Genomic DNA, 26,164 nt, shown 5'->3' with positions numbered 1-26,164 from the left:
TGGCTCAACAGGTTGGAAAATAATATAAAAAATGTTGTCTTCGTCAAACTTCAGCAAGTGAAAATCAGATAAGAATAGAGTGAAGGTTTGTTACTCCGCTCGAAAAAGGTGGGAGACCGTCAAAATGACGAGGGCAGGATCGAGTTGAGACGTGTCCCACATCGTCTGAGACCGCCAGTCAGTGCGGATAGGATTGGGGTTTACAGACAGTCTAAACTCCAGGTCCAGAAGAGTTCAGCGAGTTTATAGCATCGAAGTGTCCAGTCCATTTTGAATTTATTCAGTGGGTTGGTGGGGACACCACAAGGGTCTAGGCAATTTGGTCGACTCCGGACACCTTTTCCAATGAGCGTAAACCATTTTTATCTCGTCCTCTTGTCCGGACTGGCAGCTTCAGGTGAGTGTGCGAAGTTGTTTTGATTTATGCTCTACTAATTTTGAATTAATCCAAACAATGGAAACTAGTCCAAGAGAATAGTAATTGTGGGTATTATTAATCTCTGGTTATAGTAGTTTAGATCATATGGTTAGGTTATTTCGTGTCAGTAATGTTTCTCCTCCATCCTTCACTCGACACATCATTACGATGCTATCGTGAGATGTTGGAGTAGCTGTTCTATGCATTAGAGCACTGAAGTGGCGAAAACATTATGAGTACCGGAAGTCTCCAACCTGACCGGAGTGTCCGATGTGCGTCAAAGGGAAGTGGGAATTTGGCTCCATGCGTTGCTACCGTATAGGGTTGGTCGCCTGAGCCTTCCTACGTGATTATAAAATGCAACTTGCTTATAGCCCCTTAATGACTTTACATTATTTTGTCGGTATTGAGGAAAAGACGCATTGTTTTGAAGCTTCATGCAACATAATTACTTTCCATCTTTTGATCATGTGTATCCGTGCTTGCGTGCAAGCCAAGGGTTCTCGAGATGTTGACCGCCGGATAGGAAAGTCCACCTGTTTCCCGTCAACAAGCCAAAGGATGTCGCTAGTGTATCATATGAGCTACTATCTTGGCACATACAAAGTCCCTCAGTGGATATGTTATAAACAGATGACACTGAAAATAGTTCACATTTTTGGCTATTATGTTAACATGTATACAACGGAGCCTGCTGGACTAATTGAAGTTAATTGACACGTTTTTAGTTTCATCGATATTCCTCTGGAGAACAGTAGGCCTATTTAACCTTGACTTAATCTCTAGAAGTGTCCAACTGTATGCTATAAATGGATTATATGCATAGGTGCAAGCAAAGCACAAACTGCTTAGGTTTACATTGACAGCATGTGCCGAGCAATAATTCCTTCATATTGACAGAGTGCCTGACTAATTGTGCAAATAAAGATTGACAATATTTTGTATTTGTATTTATTATGGATCCCCATTAGCTGCGGCCAAGGCAGCAGCTACTCTTCATGGGGCCCAGAAAAAATTAAGACATTAATATACATTATAATACAATTTTAAACATTAAAACACATTTTACAACAGATATCACAATATATTGTGTGCTCTCCGGCCACCACTCTACTACTACACACAGTCCAGGTGTACGTGTGTGTGTGTATAGTGTGTATGTTATATGTATTTGTTGTTGGGTGTTTGTACCTGTGTGTGTGACTTTTCACAGTCCTCGCTGTTCCATAAGTTGTATTTTTGATCTGTTTAAAAATATCTGATTGTACAGCTTGCATCAGTTACTTGATGTGGAATATAGTTCCATTTAGTCATGGCTCTATGTAGTACTGTGCGCCTCCCATAGTCTGTTCTGGACTTGTGGACTGTGAAGAGATCTCTGGTGGTATTTTTTCATGTATTTTTTTTTATTTCACCTTTATTTAACCAGGTAGGCCAGTTGAGAACACCTTTATTTAACCAGGTAGGCCAGTTGAGAACACCTTTATTTAACCAGGTAGGCTAGTTGAGAACACCTTTATTTAACCAGGTAGGCTAGTTGAGAACACCTTTATTTAACCAGGTAGGCTAGTTGAGAACACCTTTATTTAACCAGGTAGGCCAGTTGAGAACACCTTTATTTAACCAGGTAGGCCAGTTGAGAACACCTTTATTTAACCAGGTAGGCCAGTTGAGAACAAGTTCTCATTTACAGCTGCGAACTGGCCAGTATAAAGCAAAGCAGTGCGACAAAAACATCGACACAGAGTTACACATGGGATAAACAAACATACAGTCAATAACACAATAGAGAAATCTGTATACAGTGTGTGCAAATGAAGTAAGAAGGTAAGGCAATAAATAGGCCAATAGCGGCAAAGTACTTGCAATTTAGCAATTTACACTGGAGTGATATATGTGCAGATGAGGATGTGCAAGTAGAAATACTGGTGTGCAAAAGAGCAGAAAAACAAATATGAGGTAGTTGGTTGGATGGGCTATTTACAGATAGGCTGTGTACAGCTGCAGCGATCGGTAAGCTGCTCTGACAGCTGACGCTTAACGTTAGTGATGGAGATATAAGTCTCCAACTTCAGTGATTTTTGCAATTCGTTCCAGTCATTGGTAGCAGAGAACTGAAACGAAAGACGTCCAAAGGAGGTGTTGGCTTTGGGGATGACCAGTGAACTATACCTGCTGGAGCGTGGTGCTACGGGTGGGTGTTGCTATGGTGATCAGTGAGCTGAGATAAGGCTATACCTAGACTTATAGATGACACTATAAGTCGCTAGTGGGTTTGGTGACGAATATGTAGCGAGGACCAGCCAACAAGAGCATACAGGTCGCAGTGGTGGGTAGTACAGTCGTGGCCAAAAGTTTTGAGAGTTACACAAATATAAATTTTCACAAAGTTTGCTGCTTCAGTGTCTTTAGATATTTTTGTCAGATACTATGGAATACTGAAGTATAATTACAAGCATTTCATAAGTGTCAAAGGCTTTCATTGACAATTACATGAATAGTCCATTTTTGCAGTGTCGACCCTTCTTTTTCAAGACCTCTGCAATCCACCCTGGCATGCCATCGATTAACTTCTGGGCCACATCCTGACTGATGGCAGCCCATTCTTGCATAGTCAATGCTTGGAGTTTGTCAGAATTTGTGGGGTTTTGTTTGTCCACCCGCCTCTTGAGGATTGACCACAAGTTCTCAATGGGATTAAGGTCTGGGGAGTTTCCTGGCCATGGACCCAAAGTATCAATGTTTTGTTCCCAGAGCCACTTAGTTATAACTTTTGCCTTATGGCAAGGTGCTCCATCATGCTGGAAAAGGCATTGTTCGTCACCAAACTGTAGTTGGTACCATTCTTTATTCATGGCTGTGTTCTTAGGCAAAATTGTGAGTGAGCCCACTCCCTTGGCTGAGAAGCAACCCCACACATGAATGGTCTCGGTTGAGAGAGATCGGTTGATGCATGGGTGTTCGAGCTGTGTGCTAGCAGTTTAAACAGACAGCTCAGTGCATTCAACATGCCAATACTTCTTACAAAAACAAGTAGTGATGAGGTCGATCTATCCTCTACTTTGAGCCATTAGAGATTACCATGCATATTATTAATGTTAGCTGTATGTGCCCATTTAAGGGCCAGTTGTCATTTTCCCAAGTCCCTTTTTGCAGCACTTGACCATGTGACTCGGCGGTAGTCCAGCTGCGACAAAACTAGAGCCTGACGGACCTGCCTTGATGATATTGTTGTTGAGCAATTTACTGACAACAAACTGTTGACACTTTTGAGCATCACTCACGCAACTGTATAAACTCTCACTCTTTCAAATGTTCACATTCATGTAGCATTTTTCAAATATATTGCATTTAGGCTAAGAATCAATCTCATGCGTGTCCTCTACACTATAGGAGCCTAGGCTGTAGCAGCACTATACACAACTGTCGAGGCAAAATCTTATTTTAGACCAATAAAGAGGAGCTCGCAGGCAACACTGTTCATGGAGTGCTGCAGATATAATAGGATTTTGTCCCAACACCACACCTGACCAACTGAGCTAATTGATCAGTTCAGTGATTGTCTAAATTCAACACACCTGGTCTTCCAGGTCGGTTAAATCAAAAACATCAAGTGCCTGCGGCCCTCCAGTACCAGGGTTTCCTACCCCTTCTCTAGGCTCTTTTGGACTACTCTGGGCCAGAGAGAAACGTTGTTTCGATATTGTAAATATCCCTGTTTCCCTTCTTTAGCTAAAACATGAACTGGAAGCCGTCCCAATACTCTCTTAACCATTATGTGATATTCTGCCATTGGTGATAAATGTTCTTTCTTACCATGACTGAGTTTCCTTTCATAAGTATATACCTACGCTTCCTTTCTATCCTTTCCTATCAACCAGCCTTGTGTGCCTGTGACCCTGAGAGCTCTCAGGCACACAACCATGCATGTGTCAGCTTGTTTTCATATTCAGGTTTACCATCTTGACACACAGACACGTGAGTTCAAATCAATAGTGAATTGCCTGTGCTGGTTATCTAACCTCCAGATATTTGGGTGGCAGTTTGGCATAGTTGATAACATCTAATTAGCCATAATAGAGAAAGGTCGCTTCTGTTCCACTACTGACCGCCTCTGGTATTAGTACATGGTCAATATCACTAAGGAAATCTGTGTGTTTTTGACATGCTAAACAGTCAACACACCTTTTATGCAGAAAGTGAATGGGCAGCCCAGGGGCATAGTTGATAGACCAAGTGACTATCTCAAGTTGCACCCTATAAGCTAGCCTCATAAAGTCAATGGATGGACCTGCTTTCCCGGGCTTTCAATGCAAAGCCACTCTTAAAACTCCTGATTATTTTCATGAGAACGGTTTTGGCCCTAAGCTGAAACAATGGTTTGATTTCATATGTACTTCCCTGTGCATGACAAAGTTGTTGTGGGGCCTGTTCTATTGTTCTCCAAACGATTTGTCAATAATGTAAACGAAAGAACTTCCAGTTAACTCTAGTGGGTTTCCTCTGGAAAAATAAATCAGTTCCAGTAACTTCAGACTGCTCATCTGACGTCGTTAGAGCCAGCAGGAAATTATTCAAGAACCAGCTAAATAGAACCAGCTAAATAGCCAAGTGACGAACGTTGATGAAAGCCTTTTACATGTCAGAGCATGAGAGAATTGTCGCTGTGAGAGACTGCATGTATTATGTCAAATGTTTTATGGAGTCCCTGTGACAAACTTACATATTCAAATGAATTGATCCATTCAATTATCTGCTCCAAAGTCATCCTCCACCTCTAAGGCGCTATGGAACTAAACAACATGTCTACCTGTAATTTAAATATGGTGCGTGGAAAAGTCTTCTTCCGCGCATTAGAGCGTTATTGGTGTGGGCGGTAGTGATTTTGTTGGGTTGGACCTAGGCCCACTTAAAATAATGAATCCAAATCAACAATCTGTGGAGAACAGCGTCAGCGTTGAGGGGAGAGGAGGTTTGATTGATTAAACGTTTATCCTTTCTTATCGTAAACAGACTTCTCCTAGCCAATAGTACAAGATTAATTCTAGTCTGTCAGTTCCGTCCTAAATTCGTAAATAAAGGTAGAGAGGGGGAAGTTGAGAGAGAGAGAGAGAGAAGGGGGTGGAAAAGAGTGGGACTCCCTCTAGGGCTGTGTGGTGACCGTATTACCGCCACACCTGCATGACCGCAATGAAATCCCATGTGACCGTTGAGTCACGGTAATGCTAACTACCATCAGGTCCTAATGGCCCGGTACTCAGGACTCTATTGTCCCTCTAACCACTCTGACATCAATGCAAATGCAATGGAAAATCACATCACACACTTATCATCAAAACAGTAGGACCATCCTGCTTTTAAAACTCGCCTCACTGTGATGATCAATTTGAAGAAAGAAGATCAACAGCAGGTTGAGACAGTGCAAAACATGGTGGTTGTGGATGTTGTTTCAAAGCCTAACAAAGAAACGGACATCGCTTTTTAAGGTGGTGATTAATTCAAAACCCCATATGCATATTAGAGCTTATTCTTATGTAAACCCGGGGGGAAAAACTGAATTAAAATGATGGTTATGTCGTTATACAAACATAGCCTACCACATGTTACGCATGTCAGTAAAACATAAAACTGATTTAAGATGTCTTTGGTACATAATTGGTCTAGCCTTTGAGTGTGGACTGTATTATTATGCATACTGGATGGACTGGTTACCTTATGCTACAGTATGCTCCAAAATGTCTATCCATGAGTCTGGGAGAGAATGTATAGCCCTGGGTGATGTTGATGGTTCATTGATTGTGCAGGGCGGTTTACAGTTAGCCTACAATTATAGTGAGTTGTATTGTATTTGATTTTGAATAGCCTAGTAATAGGGCATTTAAAAACATATTTTCATAATTCATTGAGTGACATATTACCTTGAGCTACATAGAATATCTCACCACCATGCATTTCCATCTCCTCTTCCTTCTCCTTTATTCCTTCCTTCGAGCACGCAGGCGGGCTGTCAACAGTTTAGTGAAATATGTTTTGCTGCGAAAACATGTTACTATCGATGTTCCCAAACAGATTTGACTTGCTTTCCAAATTAAGCACTGGGTCGTTGCAGGAACAAGGTTGGAGAGTCCATGGCATACAGAGTTTGGGCGGAATATCACCTGTCGGGCAGCGAGAGCATGCTTCTCAAACAGTGTTTGATGAATGGAGTGAAATAAGTCTTCTTGTATTTATTTCTCAGTTACTCATTTTAAGCACACGATCCTCTATAAAACCCAAGTATCCTACAAAACGGCCTGGAGGGAAAGCGTGAGGCCTCCATTCGCTATTTGAGTGCATACAGATGACATGTGTTTTTGCTAAATCGAAAGACAAGATCCAATTGAGAATAGTCTGATAATATGATCACTTGATGAGAGAACAGCTGTGCAGCCTGGAGAAAGGAACAGAGCGCATACTTCTTTTTACTACTTTCTCAAATCATCAATAGTCTATAGTGGCATCATGCATCCCATATAGGTTTTGATTTCTAGGACATTCTAATGTTTGTATCATTCACAACTAACGTTGCCAAATAACCCGAAATCTACCACTTAGGACCTGTTTCAAATGATCACTTTTACGCTCAACATAGACACTTCATCTGCGTACTCGCTTTGTAATGGTAAAAATATCCTTTCTATTTTATTCAGCTAAGTTAATTTATTTTGTTCGTACTATAAAGTCTTATAAAAATGATGGCACGGGACTTCTAAGCATATCTTGTCTGCTAAATGAACAAGCCTACAGAGCCCATGGCATGGAGCATAGCCATATAACTAACACACAGTAGGCCAACATATTCTGTTCTTCTGAAATACATGTTCTTCATATCATCATGTTGTTGTTGTTTTTTAAAAACCTGCATAAAATAAAGAATGGATTTATTGGGATGGTGTCTATTAAATTGATGGCTGGCAAAATGGCATGACCGCCACAGCCCTATGTGGGAGGGATTGAGGGAGAGAGAGAGAGTGATAGTGATAGTATGTAGCCTACTGTGCAAGGGGGAGCTATCCCACCATATATTTTGCACTGCACCACTGGAACACTCAACACCCCTGGCCCTGCCCCTCTCTCTGTAGCCCTGGCCTGAGAATACAGGTTGATACCTGAACTCAGCTCTACTCTCCCAATATGAAAGAGCTCTTGTAAATGTAACCTGGGCTTGTGAAATCTCTGACCACAAAGGAGAGAAGAGAGTCTTTGTAGTCTTTTTAGGCTTTGTGTTGTTGTGTGTAGGAGACCCGGTCCACGTGTATCTTCCTCCAAACCGGTAAGAGAGTCAGGTTTCCTCCCGACGGACTAGGAGTCTGGTCATGAAGTGGGAAGAAAAAGCAACTCAGACACGACCTTGGAAATAATGTAAAGAACACAATTTCCTGAGTCCGAGGGGAGAGCCGTGCCGATTGGTTGGTTTGCCTTACATTGTTCTTCCAGATCCAATGTAAATCCCACCGTTTATGAAAGAGGCAACCATTTCTTGTACATTGCGTAAAAACAACTCGTTAGATTTGCACAAGTGCAAGTCCTCAACTGGCAGCTTCATTCAATAGTAGAGTTCCTCTGTCCAGTGTCTGTGTTCTTTTGCCCATCTTAATCTTTTCTTTTTATTGGCCAGTCTGAGGTATGGCTTTTTCTTTGCAACTCTGCCTAGAAGGCCAGCATCCCGGAGTCGCCTATTCACTGTTGACGTTGAGACTGGTGTTTTGCGGGTACGATTTAATGAAGCTGTCAGTTGAGGACTTGTAAGGCGTCTGTTTCTCAAACTAGACACTCTAATGTACTTGTCCTCTTGCTCAGTTGTGCACCGAGGACTAAACATCAGCGCCACAGGTAACTTCTACAAAGCTGTGAACGATCTGAGAGACAAGGCAGGGAGGGCCTATGCCATCAAAAGGAACATAAAATTCAACATACCAATTAGGATCTGTCTAAAAATACTTTAATCAGTAATAGAACCCATTGCCCTTTATGGTTGTGAGGTCTGGGATTCCGATCACCAACCAAGGATTCAAGAAATGTGACAAACACCTAATTGAGACTCTGCATGCAGAATTCTGCAAAAATATCCTCCGTGTACAACAAAAAATGCTTCCCAAACCTTCCATAACAAAGCCATCACCAATAGACATATGAGCCTGGAGAAGAGTCCCCTAAGCAAGCTGGTCCTGGGGCTCTGTTCACAAACACAAACAGACCCCACAGAGCCCCAGGACAGCAACACATTAGACCCAACCAAATCATGAGAAAATAAAAAAGATAATTACTTGACACATTGGAAATAATTAACAAAAAACTGAGCAAACTAGAATGCTATTTGGCAGAATTCCTGACCACTGTGACTGACCCTAACTTAAGGAAAGGAGAAAGGCCACCGTAGGCAGACCTGGCTCTCGAGAGGACAGGCTATGTGCATACTGCCCACAAAATGAGGTGGAAACTGAGCTGTGCTTCCTAACCTCCAGCCAAATGTAGGACCATATGAGAGACACATATTTCTCTCAGATTACATAGACCCACAAAGAATTAGAAAACAAACTCAATTTTGATCAAATCCAATATCTATTGGGTGAAATACCACAGTGTGCCATCACAGCAGCAAGATGTGTGTCCTGTTGCCACAAGAAAAGGGCAACCAGTGAAGAACAAGCACCAATGTAAATACAACCCATGTTTATTTATTTATTTATTTTCCCTTTTGTTCTTTAACTATTTGCACATAATGACATTTGAAATGTCTTTATTATTTTGGAACTTTTGTGAGTGTAATGTTTACTGTTTTTATTGTTTATTTCATTTTTGATTATTATCTATTTCATTTACTTTGGCAAAAAAAAACTATGTTTCCCATGCCAGTGAATGAATCCATACGTTTCCTGGCCGGTGAAACAAGAAGGGTTTAATTACAGACCGTTTCTTGATATCAGGTTACACCCTATGATGCTCGCCATTGGTCCGTGGCCATTTAGTTCGCGTCGGGGACAATAGTTGTTGACAACTGTAGCATTGTAGCTAAGTCTAACCCTAACTCTTTTCCTAACCTTAACCTCATTCTCCTAACCTGCCACACTAATTCACCTAACTTGCCATGCTAATTATCCTAACCTGCTATGGAAGCAAATCATCTGTGTCGAGAAACCACATGAAGAAACGCCCTGAATTGTGGGGTGCAATTTGTTAAACGTTTTGTGGAGATTCTGACAAAAAAATGATTTGGTTTCCTAAAAGTTTTCCTGGGAGGTTTTATTAACATTTTGAGAACGCAAATTATTGTCACGCCCTGCTCTGTTTCACCTGCCTTTGTGCTTGTCTCCACCCCCCTCCAGGTGTCACCCACCAGGTGCCTATTATCCCCTATGTATTTATACCTGTGTTCTCTGTTTGTCTGTTGGCAGTTAGCTTTGTTATTGTGAAACCTACCAGCGTTTGTTCCCCCTGCGCCTGTCTGTTCTTGCTCCTGTATTCTAGTCCTTTCCAGTTTTGACCGTTCTGCCTACCCTGAACCTGCATGCTGTTCTATACCTTGACCCACCTCTCTGGATTATTGATCCCTGCTTGCCCTGACCCTGAGACTGCCAACCGTTCTGGACCTTTGCACCCTCTCTGGATTACTGACCTCTGCCTGACTTGACCTGTAGTTTGCCTGCCCCTGTACGATAAATAAACGTTTGTTTCTTTGACACTCTCTGCATCTGGGTCATACCTGAAACCTGATAATTATAGGTTATTTGAAGGTAATTAAATAATATTATCAGAAAATGTTTCTATAAGACTTAGTCTGGGTTAACTGTTTTGAACTTCAAGCACAGATAGGATAATGGAAATTAATTTGCTTAGGCATTAATCATGCAAAAACTTATTTTTATTGTGGCATGGTATCAGTGAGATTTGACCCTATGTTCTCGATCCATGGAATTAGTCCACTGCGCCACCAAGATGGAGCTACCATACCATGGTTTTTAAATTCATACAAAGCTGTTCATTTTAGTAATTTCAAACAGACTGAATTTCAAAGGAAACAAGCACTTAAGATCAGTTGTGGCTAATTGTTCCGAGAAAGTTAACAAAACTTTCCAGGTAAACCACAAAACATGAGCAATGTTTAAAAACATACACATTCTGTTCTCAGCGTCAACAAAACTCTATCCTCTATCTTAAGTATATTCAGGTGTGTTGGCCACACCCACTAATTGGCCACACCTGATCTGAATGAGTCCACAACTTTGTAGAAAAAATTGTAGAAAAAAATATACAAAAAAATGTTTTTGTCATTTAGCAGACGCTCTTATCCAGATCAATTAGGGTTAAGTGCCTTGCTCAAGGGCACACCAACAGGTTTTTCACTTAGTCGACCTTTGGCCCAACACTCTTAACCACTAGGCTACTTGCCGCACTTCATGGCATGCTAGCTCCATCCTGGTGGCGCAGTGGACTGTTTCATGGATACAGAACAGGTTTGAAACTCACGGATGCTGTGCCACCATAAAATAATAAATATGTTTGCATGATTAATGCTTAAGGAAATTAATTTATTTGTGTCCTATCTGTGCTTGGCGTTAAGCAGTTAACACAAACTAAGCTAGCAGTGTGTTCTCAGAACAGTATTTAATTACCTTCAACTAACCTATAATTTATTAAAACCTCCTAGGAAACCTTTCAGGGAACCATAGTAAAATGTTGTCAGAACCTCCCTTCAATATAAAAATGTTCCCTGAACAGGTGGAATTTTCCCTTCTGTTCTCAGAACATGGAAAAAACATTCAGTTTTACCATCCAGGAAACGTATGGCTTCATTCCCAGAACCAATGAGAAACCAAAACCTTACGTTCCCACAACTTCCAAGGAACCGAATGTGCTAGATGTGCAGCTTATAACATCAACAATTGCTTTCATTTGAGTAATGTGCCTTTTTGTAATTGTAACTGTCACTAATTCCTCATTAAATAGCATATAATAACATATATGATATGCTATTAAAGTAATTGATACACACTTTACAAGCTTTTTTTAATCTCTATTAAAACCCAAGTTAGATTCAGAAATCCTGAGAAGTAATTGTTCATCAGTAACACTGGAATCAAAAAGCTACTGCATTAGCAGAAGGCGTCATCTCCGAATTAAATCAGGGCCAATTATTTAATGCCAGAGAAATAAGTGCTATTTATGCTTCTAATAAATGAAAGGAAAATTATTAAACATTTGTACACAAATTCAAATGATGTGTGGCTCATAGTGTGATGTTTAAGATGATTACCTAACATACTTGACTTAGGATGAACCTACTGTAAATAAGTACCATGTGAGAGCCAATTTAGTCCACCTCCCCCTCGCATTCCGCTCTCCGCTCTCCAACCCCCCCCCCCCTCTGCTCCAGTTTCCTGCTGGAGGATAAATGTATTGGGGTGATGCCTGGCTCACAACAAAGCCAGTGTGGAGTCTGCTGTGGACAGACAGACAGATTGGCCCAGGTCTGAGCCTCTTCCTCATCCTCCTTCTGCCAGCCACGGTCATTAACTGGGACTGATAGAGGCCTAGCTAGCCAGCTCAGATCTCCTAAATACAGGCATTTTTCCCATCCCTGAGAATTTTGCCCTGTTTCTCAAGGCAGGCCCAATTTATTATTATTTCTTTTTAAATGTAATCTTTATTTAACTAGGCAAGTCAGTTAAGAACAAATTCTTATTTTCAGCCTAGGAACAGTGGGTTAACTGCCTTACTCAGGGGCAGAACAACATATTTTTTACCTTGTCAGCTCAGCGATTCAATCTTGCAAGCTTTCGGTTAGAAGTCCAACGCTCTAACCACTAGGCTACCTGCTGCCCCAATCAGTCTGCCTCTAAGATCACATTTAAATTCACTGGTTCAAGTGCATGTGTTTCCCCCTAAAGGACCTTATAGACCCTGGGTCATATTCATTAGCACCAAACAGAAGAAAACAAATTGAAGCGGGAAGGTGACTGACTACCTGTACCTGTTCAATTTTGTTTTCTGTTGCAAAACGTTTTGCTACAGTGTGCCCTAATGAATACAACCATGTACTTCCGATCATATCTTCCCAGAGGTTTAAAGGACTAGGTCATGTTCTGCTTGGTCATTGGGTTGGACAACACTCCTGTTGCCTACCCTGTTAAAAAGAGGTATTGCACTTTCTATAAAATGTGTTTTTTTCCCCATCCATTTCAATGACAGAACACTACTTCCAATTACACTGAACAAAAATATAAAGTGTTGGTCAAGCAAAGTGTTTTGTGAGCTGAAATAAAATATCCCAGAAATGTTCCATAGGCACAAAAAGCTTGTTTTTCTCAAATGTTTTGCACAAGTGTGTTTACATCCCTGTTAGTGAGCATTTCTCCTACCTCCTAATCCATCCAGAGAGGAGTTGCTGGGCGGGGGATAGAATGACGGGCAAAGATAAAACAAAAAGTATGTTTGAATGACACCGAGGGGCAACGCCGTTACGTCCAATGTCTGTCTGCTGAGGCTGACGTCGCCAGCTGCTTGTACGCGTATACACATGATTTTACTCACACTCAAACGCACACGTGTGCACACACCGACACATACACACATGTAAAAAGTGCCACACATGTGCATGAAACATACACACTTGACCTTGCTGTTTTGATTTTTGTTGGCCTTGATGTGTTTTGTTTTTGCATTGTTGTTTTCTGTTGTTGTTTTACTTAGTTTTTCTTTTTTTCTATCTTGTTAATTTTGTTGGTTGTTGGCTGCTGTTGGTTTTTGGAGGACGGTGGCTTGGGGGGGGGGGGATCTTGGATGGCTGGTGGCCTGGCGGTTGGGAGCTTGGGCCGGTGGCCGATACTTCGCTTGTTTGTTTCCCCGTCTTGACTTGGCGGGAGATCTGTCGACGTGCCCTTGGGTGGGGCGCTTGATCCTGGTTGCTACTGTGAGTCGCTCTGGACGGGAGACGGTTAGATGACTGAATGTAATGTAATGTCATGTTGAGTGGCTTCACTGCAGGTAGGTGAAGCCACCTGAGAGGTTTGGCATATCAAGAAGCTGATTAAACAGCATTATCGTTACACAGCTGCACCTTGTGCTGGGGACAATAAAAGGCCAGTCTAAAATGTGCAGTTTTGTCGCACAACACAATGCCACGAATGTCTCAAGTTTTTAGGGAGCTTTTTAGGGAGCTTGCAATTCGGATGCTGACTGCAGGAATGTCCACCAGAGCTGTTGCCTAATAATTTAATGATAATTTCTCTACCATAAGTCGCCTCCAATGTCATTTAAGAGAGTTTGGCAGTACATCCAACCGGCCTCAGAACTGCAGACCATGTGTATGTCATTGTGTGGGCGAGTGGTTTGCTGATGTCAGCGTTGTGAACAGGTGCCACATGGTGGTGATGGGGTTATGGAATGGGTAGTCGTACTGTTAACTATGGACAACAAACACAATTGCATTTTATCGATGACAATTTGAATGCAGAAAACTACCGTTATGAGATACTGAGGCCCATTGTGAGGTCCTTTTTTTAAGGTATCTGTGACCAACAGATGCATATCTGTATTCCCAGTCATGTGACATTCATAAATTAGGGCCCAATTAGTTTATTTAAATTCACTGATTTCCTCATATGAACTGTAACTCAGTAAAATCTTTTAAATTGTTGCATGTTGCATTTAAAAAGAATTTCAGTAAAAATGGGTAAACATACACTCTTAGAAAAAAAGGTGCAATCTAGAACCTAAAAGGGTTATTTGGCTGTTCCCATAGGAGAACCCTTTGAATAACCTTTTTTGGTTCCAGGTAGAACACTTTTGGTTCCAGGTAGAACCCTTTCGGGGTCCATGTAGAACACTTTCCACAGGGTTGTTCTACATGGCTCCTAAAGGGTTCTACCTGGAACACACACTCACTCAGAACACAAAGCAAACAGGGCAATCTTAACTCGGACGACACCTGGACAGAATAAGCAGGGTTTATGATTTAATTGGGGACAAGATCGTTTTAGTACAGTTTTTTTCAATTGCTTTGGTGCTGTTTTCACAAGTATGTGGGGAATTTTCAAAACTCTTAGTACAAAACTCAAAACTGGAAACACCCGTAACGCAGCAAGTCTTATATTCAAAACCTTTTATTGTGCATTCATTTTGTTTGGAGACATCTTCCACCGCACAACCATTGATCCAAAATATATATTTACCGATATAATTACAACATAGGTGTCCTGTAATACAATTCAACTAATTAAATGAATGGAAAAAACATCACGTTTGGCAGGTACTAGTTTGCAGCAAGCCTGTCTGGAGCATTTGACCATTGGTTCTCATCTACATTGTAGTAAATGTCCAGGGCCGTATTACCAAACAAGCCTGACATAGGTCTGGATTCGATGTCATTGCATGCCTCATCCATGGCCTGATGGAGGATGGCACGCTCATGACTTATTTGGCTCAGTTAGTAAGAGCATGGCACTAGCAAGAACAGAGTTGTGGGTTCGATTCACACTGGGGTCACATACAAAAGTGTGTACTGTTGTCACTTTGGATAAAAGCGAAAATGGCATATACATGTAGTATTGTATTAGGGTACTGCGTTTTCCAATGCAATTTTAGTAAAGCAGTGTGATCCCCCCCCCCCATCAAAAAGACCCCAGCAACTTCATTTTGGATATATATTTACTTTAATGGGTATACCTTTTGTTACATACAATTATAGCTGTGCACATAATCCTAATACCGCTTCATGGACTACGATTGAACATATTCTTCTTTTAGGATGTGAACAGCTATGGTCAGATTTCATTAAAGAGTTATTTTAACAATGCTGGTTATGCATCTAGCTAACATTCTGGCGCCGACAGAGATGGCCGCCTCGCTTCGCGTTCCTAGGAAACTATGCAGTTTTTTGTTTTTTTACGTGTTATTTCTTACATTAGTACCCCAGGTCATCTTAGGTTTCATTACATACAGTCGAGAAGAACTACTGAATATAAGATCAGCGTCAACTCACCATCAGTACGACCAAGAATATGTTTTTCGCGACGCGGATCCTGTGTTCTGCCTTACAAACAGGACAACGGAGTGGATTCCATGCAGCGACCCAAAAAAACGACTCCGAAAGAGAGGGAAACGAGGCGGTCTTCTGGTCAGACTCCGGAGACGGGCACACCGTGCACCACTCCCTAGCATTCTTCTTGCCAATGTCCAGTCTCTTGACAACAAGGTTGATGAAATCCGAGCAAGGGTAGCATTCCAGAGGGACATCAGAGACTGTAACATTCTCTGCTTCACGGAAACATGGCTCACCGGAGAGACGCTATCCGAAGCGGTGCAGCCAACGGGTTTCTCCACGCATCGCGCCGACAGAAACAAACATCTTTCTGGTAAGAAGAGGGGCGGGGGCGTATGCCCTATGGCCAACGTGACATGGTGTGATGAAAGAAACATACAGGAACTCAAATCCTTCTGTTCACCTGATTTAGAATTCCTCACAATCAAATGTAGACCGCATTATCTACCAAGAGAATTCTCTTCGATTATAATCACAGCCGTATATATCCCCCCCCAAGCAGACACATCGATGGCTCTGAACGAACTTTATTTAACTCTCTGCAAACTGGAAACGATTTATCCGGAGGCTGCATTCATTGTAGCTGGGGATTTTAACAAGGCTAATCTGAAAACAAGACTCCCTAAATTTTATCAGCATATCGATTGCGCAACCAGGGGTGGAAAGACCTTGGATCATTGTTACTCTAACTTCCGCGACGCATATAAGGCCCTGCCCCGCCCCCCTTTCGGAAAAGCTGACCACGACTCCATTTTGTTGATCCCTGCCTACAGACAGAAACTAAAACAAGAGGCTCCCACGCTGAGGTCTGTCCAACGCTGGTCCGACCAAGCTGACTCCACACTCCAAGACTGCTTCCATCACGTGGACTGGGAGATGTTTCGTATTGCGTCAGATAACAACATTGACGAATACGCTGATTCGGTGTGCGAGTTCATTAGAACGTGCGTTGAAGATGTCGTTCCCATAGCAACGATTAAAACATTCCCTAACCAGAAACCGTGGATTGATGGCAGCATTCGTGTGAAACTGAAAGCGCGAACCACTGCTTTTAATCAGGGCAAGGTGTCTGGTAACATGACCGAATACAAACAGTGCAGCTATTCCCTCCGCAAGGCTATCAAACAAGCTAAGCGCCAGTACAGAGACAAAGTAGAATCTCAATTCAACGGCTCAGACACAAGAGGCATGTGGCAGGGTCTACAGTCAATCACGGACTACAGGAAGAAATCCAGCCCAGTCACGGACCAGGATGTCTTGCTCCCAGGCAGACTAAATAACTTTTTTGCCCGCTTTGAGGACAATACAGTGCCACTGACACGGCCTGCAACGAAAACATGCGGTCTCTCCTTCACTGCAGCCGAGGTGAGTAAGACATTTAAACGTGTTAACCCTCGCAAGGCTGCAGGCCCAGACGGCATCCCCAGCCGCGCCCTCAGAGCATGCGCAGACCAGCTGGCCGGTGTGTTTACGGACATATTCAATCAATCCCTATACCAGTCTGCTGTTCCCACATGCTTCAAGAGGGCCACCATTGTTCCTGTTCCCAAGAAAGCTAAGGTAACTGAGCTAAACGACTACCGCCCCGTAGCACTCACATCCGTCATCATGAAGTGCTTTGAGAGACTAGTCAAGGACCATATCACCTCCACCCTACCTGACACCCTAGACCCACTCCAATTTGCTTACCGCCCAAATAGGTCCACAGACGATGCAATCTCAACCACACTGCACACTGCCCTAACCCATCTGGACAAGAGGAATACCTATGTGAGAATGCTGTTCATCGAATACAGCTCGGCATTCAACACCATAGTACCCTCCAAGCTCGTCATCAAGCTCGAGACCCTGGGTCTCGACCCCGCCCTGTGCAACTGGGTACTGGACTTCCTGACGGGCCGCCCCCAGGTGGTGAGGGTAGGCAACAACATCTCCTCCCCGCTGATCCTCAACACTGGGGCCCCACAAGGGTGCGTTCTGAGCCCTCTCCTGTACTCCCTGTTCACCCACGACTGCGTGGCCACGCACGCCTCCAACTCAATCATCAAGTTTGCGGACGACACAACAGTGGTAGGCTTGATTACCAACAACGACGAGACGGCCTACAGGGAGGAGGTGAGGGCCCTCGGAGTGTGGTGTCAGGAAAATAACCTCACACTCAACGTCAACAAAACTAAGGAGATGATTGTGGACTTCAGGAAACAGCAGAGGGAACACCCCCCTATCCACATCGATGGAACAGTAGTGGAGAGGGTAGAAAGTTTTAAGTTCCTCGGCATACACATCACAGACAAACTGAATTGGTCCACTCACACAGACAGCATCGTGAAGAAGGCGCAGCAGCGTCTCTTCAACCTCAGGAGGCTGAAGAAATTCGGCTTGTCACCAAAAGCACTCACAAACTTCTACAGATGCACAATCGAGAGCATCCTGGCGGGCTGTATCACCGCCTGGTATGGCAACTGCACCGCCCTCAACCGTAAGGCTCTCCAGAGGGTAGTGAGGTCTGCACAACGCATCACCGGGGGCAAACTACCTGCCCTCCAGGACACCTACACCACCCGATGCTACAGGAAGGCCATAAAGATCATCAAGGACATCAACCACCCGAGCCACTGCCTGTTCACCCCGCTGTCATCCAGAAGGCGAGCTCAGTACAGGTGCATCAAAGCTGGGACTGAGAGACTGAAAAACAGCTTCTATCTCAAGGCCATCAGACTGTTAAACAGCCACCACTAACATTGAGTGGCTGCTGCCAACACACTGCCAATGACACTGACTCAACTCCAGCCACTTTAATAATGGGAATTGATGGGAAATGATGTAAATATATCACTAGACACTTTAAACAATGCTACCTTATATAATGTTACTTACCCTACATTATTCATCTCATATGCATACGTATATACTGTACTCTATATCATCGACTGCATCCTTATGTAATACATGTATCACTAGCCACTTTAACTATGCCACTTTGTTTACATACTCATCTCATATGTTATACTGTACTCAATATCATCTACTGTATCTTGCCTATGCTGCTCTGTACCATCACTCATTCATATAACCTTATGTACATATTCTTTATCCCCTTACACTGTGTATAAGACAGTAGTTTTTTGGAATTGTTAGTTAGATTACTTGTTCGTTATTACTGCATTGTCGGAACTAGAAGCACAAGCATTTCGCTACACTCGCATTAACATCTGCTAACCATGTGTATGTGACAAATAAAATTTGATTTGATTTGATTCATCCAAGGACACCTTGACTTGCATTACACACCCTCCCTGCAGAAACACTTGTCATGAAATCATGTAACATTTACAGTGCATTCGGAAAGTATTCAGACCTCTTTACTTTTTCCACACTTTGTTACATTTCAACTGTATTCTAAAGTGGATTAAACTGTTGTTGTTTTTTCATCATCAATCTACACACAATACCACATAATGACAAAGCAAAAGCAGGTTTTTAGAAATGTTTGTAAATGTATTAAACAAAAACATTTAAATATCACAAACATAAGTATTCAGAGCCTTTACTCTGTACTTTGTTGAAGCACCTTTGGCAGTAATTACAGCCTTGAGTCTTCTTGTGTATGACACTACAAGCTTGGCACACCTGTATTTGGGGAGTTTCTCCCATTCTTCTCTGTCAATTTGAATGGGGAGCGTTGCTGCACAGCTATTTTCAGGTCTTTCCAGAGATGTTCGATCGGGTTCAAGTCCGGGCTCTGGCTGGGTCACTCAAGGACATTCAGAGACCCAAAGCCACTCCTGTGTTGTCTTGGCTGTGTGCTTAGGGTGGATGTCCTGTTGGAAGGTGAACCTTCGCTGTACCTGCTCCATTCATCTTTCCCTCGATCCTGACTAGTCTCCCAGTCCCTGCCACTGAAAAACATCCCCACAGCATGATGCTGCCAGCAGCATGCTTCACCGTAGGGATGATGCCAGGTTTCCTCCAGATGTGATGCTTGGCATTCAGGCCAATCTTGGTTTCATCAGATCAGAGAATATTGTTTATTTTGATCTGAGAGTCCTTTAGGTGCCTTTTTGCAAACTCCAAGTGGACTGTCATGTGCCTTTTATTGAGGAGTGGCTTCCGTTGGCCACTCTACCATAAAGGCCTGATTAGTGGAGTGCTGCAGAGATAGTTGTCCTTCTGGAGGTTTTCACCATCTCCACAGAGGAACTGGAGCTCTGTCAGAGTGACCATTGGGTTCTTGGTCACGTCCCTGACCAAGGCCCTTCTCCCCCAGGCGGCCAGCTCTAGGAAAAGTATTGGTGGTTCCAAATGTCTTCCATTTAAGAATGATGGAGGACACTGTTCTTGGGGACCTTCAAAGCTGCAGAAAAGTTTTGGTACCCTTCCCCAGATCTGTGCCTCGACACAATCCTGTGTGTGCCTTTCCAAATCATGTCCAATCAATTGCATTTACCACAGGTGGATTCCAATCAAGTTGTAGAAACAGCTCAAGGATAGTCAATGGAAACAGGATGCACCTGAGCTCAATTTCGAGTCTCATAGCAAAGAGTCTGAATACTCATGTAAATAATAAGGTATTTGTGTTTTTTATTTGTAATACATTTGCAAAAATGTCTAAAACCCTGTTTTCACTTTGTCATTATGGGGTATTGTGTGTAGATTGATGAGGATTTTTTTTTATTGAATCCAATTTAGAATAAGGCTGTAACGTAACAAAATGTGGAAAAAGGGAAGGGGTTTGAGTACTTTCCGAATGCACTGTAAGTAAGAGAAAATAATTCCTTTAAACGTGCCCTGCTGCAAGCAGGAAACAAGAAATGTGACATCTGTTTGATAGTTCACACATTCGTCATTCAGGGTTACTATCTTGTAATCTTTTTGGCTAACCACATGGGAACATTCTAGTCTTTAAGGACAACTAATCAAAAGGTCAACCACTAATCTTTAAGGCAGAACAGGTTTAAGCAAAGTATAGTGTCATTGTTTCAGGAAGGCGTTTCCATGGCAATAGGAGGGACAGGAGGCAGACTAAAGGCAAGGGCAGGGCATTCACCTGAACTGCCCTACAAAGGCAAAGAGCAGTCTTATTCACCTTATTTAGGCTGCTGTAACAAAGGGGTTTAATCATTATTTACTCAAGAAATGTCAGCTTTTAATTTTTTATTAGTTTCAATACATTTCTACAAACAAAATTCCACTTTGACATTATGGGATATTGTGTGTAGATCACACCTTTACTGTAGTCAAATGACCTAGTGGCATCATGGGTGGAATGTTACTAATATTTTTCATAATTTCATAATTAATCAACATATATATTTTTTTAAACACTGAAAATGTGGTGTTTCTATGTCAAACAGTTTTGTTATAATTCAGTACTCTGTGATGTATATAAAGTGTAATATTGTGATGCAAACACGAAATTGAATACATTTCAACTCAATATCTGACATGGTACAGGTGTCTTGTTTTTTTAAAGCCCATAACCATGTGTGTGCGCGGTGTATACCTTTGTTTCAAAGTAGTTTTGTTTAAGACTACCAAGAAACACTCTGTGGGGACCCTGGTTTAACCCATTCTCCCTCAACGTCAGTAAGACAAAGGAGCTGATAGTGGACTACAGGAAACGGAGGGTCGAGCATGCCCTCATTCACATCGATTGGGCTGTAGTGGAGCGGGTCAAGACCTTCAAGTTCCTCTGTGTCCACATGACTAAGGATCTGTCATGGTCCAAACAGACCAACACAGTCGTGAAGAAGGCACTACGATGCTTCTACCCCCTCAGGAGGCTGAAAAGATTTGGCACGGGCCCTCAGTTCATCAAAAAGTTCTACAGCTGCACCATCGAGAGCATTTTGACTGGCTGCATTACCACTTGATATAGCAACTGCTTGGCATCTGACCGCAAGACGCTACTGAGGGTCCAGTACATCACACAAAATTGTCAAAGACTCCATCCACAGACTGTTCTCTCCTGTACCTCACAGCAAGCTGTACCAAGTCTGGAACCAACAGCTTCTACCCCAAGCCTTATATTTAAAACTGCTAAATAGCTAATCAAATGGCTACCTGCATTCACCCTTTTTTGCACCAACTCTCTTGCACTGACTCTATGCACACACTCACAGTACACTGACACCCCAACACACACACTTTATTTCACCTTTATTTAACTAGGCAAGTCAGTTAAGAACAAATTCTTATTTTCAATGATGGCCTAGGAACAGTGGGTTAACTGCCTGTTCAGGGGCAGAACAACCTTTCAGTTACGCTCTAACCACTAGGCTACCCTGCCGCCCGCTCACACATACCATGCACACACATGCATACTGACGCCACACCCAAACACACGCACACACACACATTTTCACACTGCTACTGTCTACTATCTATCCTGTTAACTAGTCACTTTAGCCCTGGCTATATGAACAGTAAATTGCTACCTCAATTACTTCCTACCCCTGCACATCGACGCGTTGCGCTACTCCTTGTATAGAGACCTATTATTTTACACTCCCTAAAATGTTTAGAGCCATGTGACTCGTTATTTTTATTCGTTGTTCACTGTGTATTTATTTATTCCTTGTGTTACTATTTCTATTTTTTACTCACTGTTCTATCTGGTCTTTAACTCTGCATTGTTGGAAAAGGCCCCGAAAGTAAGCATTTAACTGTAGCCCGTTGTCTACCACGCATGTGACAAATACAATTTGATTTGATTTGATTAAGTAACTCTAAATGTATTTTAACAAATGAGAAGACAATCATGTCAAAGGTCATGTGAATTTTGCATTGTGAAAAGTAATTGCTTTCATATGAACACGTATTGCAATGTGAACTGTATTTCTAGATGATACACTGATTACGTTGGGTGGAAAAGTATGATTGATTTTGTGTGTTGCACTTAGTCAATAAAAAATGTGCTTATAGTTTTGAAGCAACTGCCTTTTGATGATCTTTTTTTCGTACTAAGAGTTGTGAAAATGTAACACATACTTGTGAAAATGTAACACATACTTGTGAAAATGTAACACATACTTGTGAAAATGTAACACATACTTGTGAAAATGTAACACATACTTGTGAAAATGTAACACATACTTGTGAAAATGTAACACATACTTGTGAAAATGTAACACATACTTGTGAAAATGGCACCAAAGCGATTTAAAACCAATGTAATATCAGAGGTGTGTGTGTGTGTGTGTGTGTGTGTGTGTGTGTGTGTGTAGACCAAACTGCAGACTCCATTCTGTGGGTGTCACTCAATCCATTATCTGGAGCTGGGAAAATGCAGCCAATTTTTTCATTTTCCAGCATTTTCTCTGTAATGTGTTTCTGTGGGGGTCTGTTTGTACACAAACATCGATAACATACAGTATTGATGTTGTATGTATGTTTAGCAGAGTTTCTGTTGCATAACTACTGTGCTGTGCTGTGCTGTGTTCCTGCGGCTTCAGGCTTGTTACCGGTCAGTGGGCTGAGGGTGGAAACGTCGGGGGAGGTGGAGGCAGTGAACGGTACAGATGTGTGGCTGAAATGTACCTTCCAGAGCAGCTCGCCCATCACCCCAGCAACGCTCACGGTCTCATGGAGCTTCCGACCCATCGGACCTGGCCGGGAGGAGTCAGTGAGTCACCCTTGCTAATTGTGGAACCCTCTGGGCATCCTCGAGATGTAGTTCAGAGACCGTGTGTGTTTGTGTGTGTGTGTGTGTGTGTGTTTATAGTCTGTATTCTGTAGTTTGTCAAGGACCTCTGAGTCAACCATCAACCTCCTTGTCAGCGTCATTTTGAAATCTGTCTGAACAGTTTAGAAAAATGACCTTGTTTCGGAAATACTATTGTTGGAGAAAGTCAATCAGAGGTGACAATTAAGTCAATTAGATGCAATTAACTACCCGCTAATGAGGTGCAATGTGATCTCATTAAGCATTGTGCCAATCTATGTCAGGTGTTCTATTACCATGAGAGGCCTTACCCTCCCCCGGACGGGCGTTTCCATAAGCGGGCGACATGGGCAGGTGACATCATGGGGCGGGACGCCTCCATCGTGGTACGTAAGGTCAAGTTCACTTACAACGGGACGTTCAGCTGCCAGGTGAAGAACCCTCCGGACGTCCATGGCAATGCAGGGGAGGTGAAACTGACCGTGGTCACCACAGGTTCGTGTCTGTCTACTGTGAAGCGTTCAAGGGTGCTGGGTTAAAACATACTGTAGCCGTGTCTGCTGTCCAATCTTTGGCGTCGCGCTGTGAAAACCTCCCAGCAATCTTTACAAAACCAATCTGACCCATTTGTCATTTATTCCATCCAGCAGCTCCTTTCTCACAGCAACAAGAGGTACTGGCCGACATTGCTACTGTAGTGGGATACTATGTATACTGTTGATGCATTTAAAAGAATCCTAACACATCCCATAAAATCATCATCATGTACCTCCCCTGGGAACCAGCCATCTAGTCTTGTTTGAATAGATAAAGTGACAGTTACCTCTTTGTCTATTTCATTTACCCCTTTTCCCTTTAAAGCCTCCTTCTCTGAGATGATCATGCTTGCTGCAGCCATCGGGGGTGCCATTGTGCTGATGGTCATCTTCCTCGTCATCATCATGTCAATAAGACTATGTCGCGAGAAGAGAAGGGTGGAAGAGGGGGCCGAGGAACTACCTCGCAGACAGAGAAAGGACCCTACCGTGTGGTAAGACAGAGAGAGAGAAGGAGCAAGAGAGAGTGGGATCTATCCACCTGGTCTCCCCACTCTGGCTGGGCTGTGCGGTGCTCACCTCTGGGACTGTGCTCAGTCAAATGCTTTTTCTGCTTGGACACTCTCCTCTGAACCTAGCTTTGGAACCAAAACCTGGACCTATAATTGGGCAGAAGTTTTTACCAAGAGCAGACTTAAATGCTAAAAGTGCCTTAGAATACTACTGTAGATGATCCATCTGCTGGATCCTGTATCTTACCGCCATGCACCTTTCTGGAAAGACAGTACGCCTGCATTCATATTTATCTGTATTTCCTGTACAGTGTTTCTATTGTTATTGTCTACTAACCAGTTTCAAACTCTAACAACTGCCCAATCAATTTCCAATCGCATAGCACTTAGTAAGACAATGCCCATGGTTGTATAGGTAGCAGCAGTCTCTCTCTCATCTGGTTCAATTCCTTTCAACCACAACAAGATGTCTTTATATTTCCGTCTCGGTTTACTGCTGATCAATGATATTATTTTGTTTTGTTCTGAAGTGATTTTGTATTTCTAAGCAGATGTTGTTGTTTTTTTTATCACTAAAAATGTTCAACTACTGCAGAAATACTCAAAATAATGTCAATATTCACTGCAAGACCCAAGGCACTTGTTTAAAACAGACATTTATAAAATATTAGACTCAACAAAAAGTTCATTATTTTCAAATGCATAAAAATGTCAAAGAATTGACTATTTCACTATGACTGTCACTGTATTGCAGTTTTTTAAAAACCTTTAGATAGTTGACACACGATTTCTCTGTTTTAGACAGTGCATTTATGGTCACTTTCTATTTGATTTGGTGTCATACACAATATATCAGTAGGGTTCCAAACTATGGTCTATGGGTGAAGGGACTACTTTGCCTCTCATTCTGTTGGGTTTTCTGATCTCTGTGCATTGGGTGCTTCTTTAGGTTTACATTTAAACAATGTCATGTGGAACCACATATGCAAAAGAAATTGCCCTTCGAATCTCACCAACAAAAGCGAACTCTACATGGAAGGATTTTTTTTTTCTCCAAACAACAAAATCCAGACCAATTGATTAATCCAGAGCAAACATGGTGTTCCAAGATGGCTTCGCTTGAAAAGTTGTTATTTTCCCCTCATCTAAAGGGCCAATTCCTGCTCAACCTTTCCCGTCTTTGGCCTCTGACTGCGGCTTTGTCTGCGTGTGTGTATGTTTGTGATTGTGTGTGTATGTGTATGTGTGTGTGTGTGTGTGTGTGTGTGTGTGCGTGTGTATGTGTGTCTTAGCCACCCCGCACGGGCCATCCACCTGTATGTGGACGATGACGTGCTAGAGGTTGACAGCTCGGACGGTATGATCTCGGAGGCCAGCACCAAGGACCCCAGTTCCTCTGAGGAAGACGACAGGAGCTCTGACTACGGCGGAGGCGATGACTCTGACTGAGATGGGGACGGTGAATGTTGGCTTTATTTTAGGCGTTACCTCTATGTGCTTGTGGTAAAACTTAATCCACAGTTGTTTTTTTTAAACGATTGATCCTCCGTGGTGTATTTTAAAAATTGAGAGTGGGCTCCTGTGATTGGATAGAATATATACAGTTTATATACACTACAGTTCAAATGTTTGGGGCACTTAGAAATGTCCTTGTTTTTGAAAGAAAAACATGTTTTTTTGTTCATTAAAATAACATCAAATTGATCAGAAATACAATGTAGACATTGTTAATGTTGTAAATTACTATTGTAGCTGGAAACGGTAGATTTTTTATGGAATATCTACATAGGCGTACAGAGGCCCATTATCAGCAACCATCACTCCTCCTTTAGCCCGAATAGAAACAGTATGCATTTGCATTTGTTTAAGCTGTTTTCTAGTGACATTTTTTTGGAGACATCCATAACAGTGAGCTAATGAGGCCCGATTTCACCTGGCATAAATAGAAAATGTGCT

The 26,164-nt window shown here is 42.4% G+C and overlaps 1 protein-coding gene across 1 annotated transcript; it reads left to right on the top strand.

Annotated features, from left to right (window-relative positions):
• Positions 1 to 14: 14 nt before the first annotated feature.
• LOC109906062 (myelin protein zero-like protein 2) lies at positions 15 to 25,895 on the top strand. Its single transcript, XM_020503715.2, has 4 exons — positions 15 to 397; positions 22,952 to 23,121; positions 23,445 to 23,655; positions 24,022 to 25,895. The coding sequence occupies exons 1-4, from the start codon at positions 346 to 348 to the stop codon at positions 24,192 to 24,194; spliced, it is 606 nt and encodes a 201-aa protein (XP_020359304.1). The 5' UTR covers positions 15 to 345; the 3' UTR covers positions 24,195 to 25,895.
• The last annotated feature ends 269 nt before the right edge of the window (positions 25,896 to 26,164 follow it).

This window comes from Oncorhynchus kisutch, linkage group LG15, assembly GCF_002021735.2.
Source record: "Oncorhynchus kisutch isolate 150728-3 linkage group LG15, Okis_V2, whole genome shotgun sequence".
Taxonomy (NCBI): domain Eukaryota; kingdom Metazoa; phylum Chordata; class Actinopteri; order Salmoniformes; family Salmonidae; genus Oncorhynchus; species Oncorhynchus kisutch.
The sequence above is the reverse complement of the archived record's forward strand: the minus strand, read 5'-3'. Positions and strand labels throughout refer to the sequence as shown.

Excerpts from the sequence above, each read along its gene's own strand:
- LOC109906062 (XM_020503715.2), top strand. The coding sequence starts at position 346 with ATGAGCGTAAACCATTTTTATCTCGTCCTCTTGTCCGGACTGGCAGCT. Across the intron at positions 23,122-23,444 it reads GACCTGGCCGGGAGGAGTCA|GTGTTCTATTACCATGAGAG; the intron begins GTGAGTCACCCT and ends AATCTATGTCAG. Across the intron at positions 23,656-24,021 it reads ACTGACCGTGGTCACCACAG|CCTCCTTCTCTGAGATGATC; the intron begins GTTCGTGTCTGT and ends TTCCCTTTAAAG.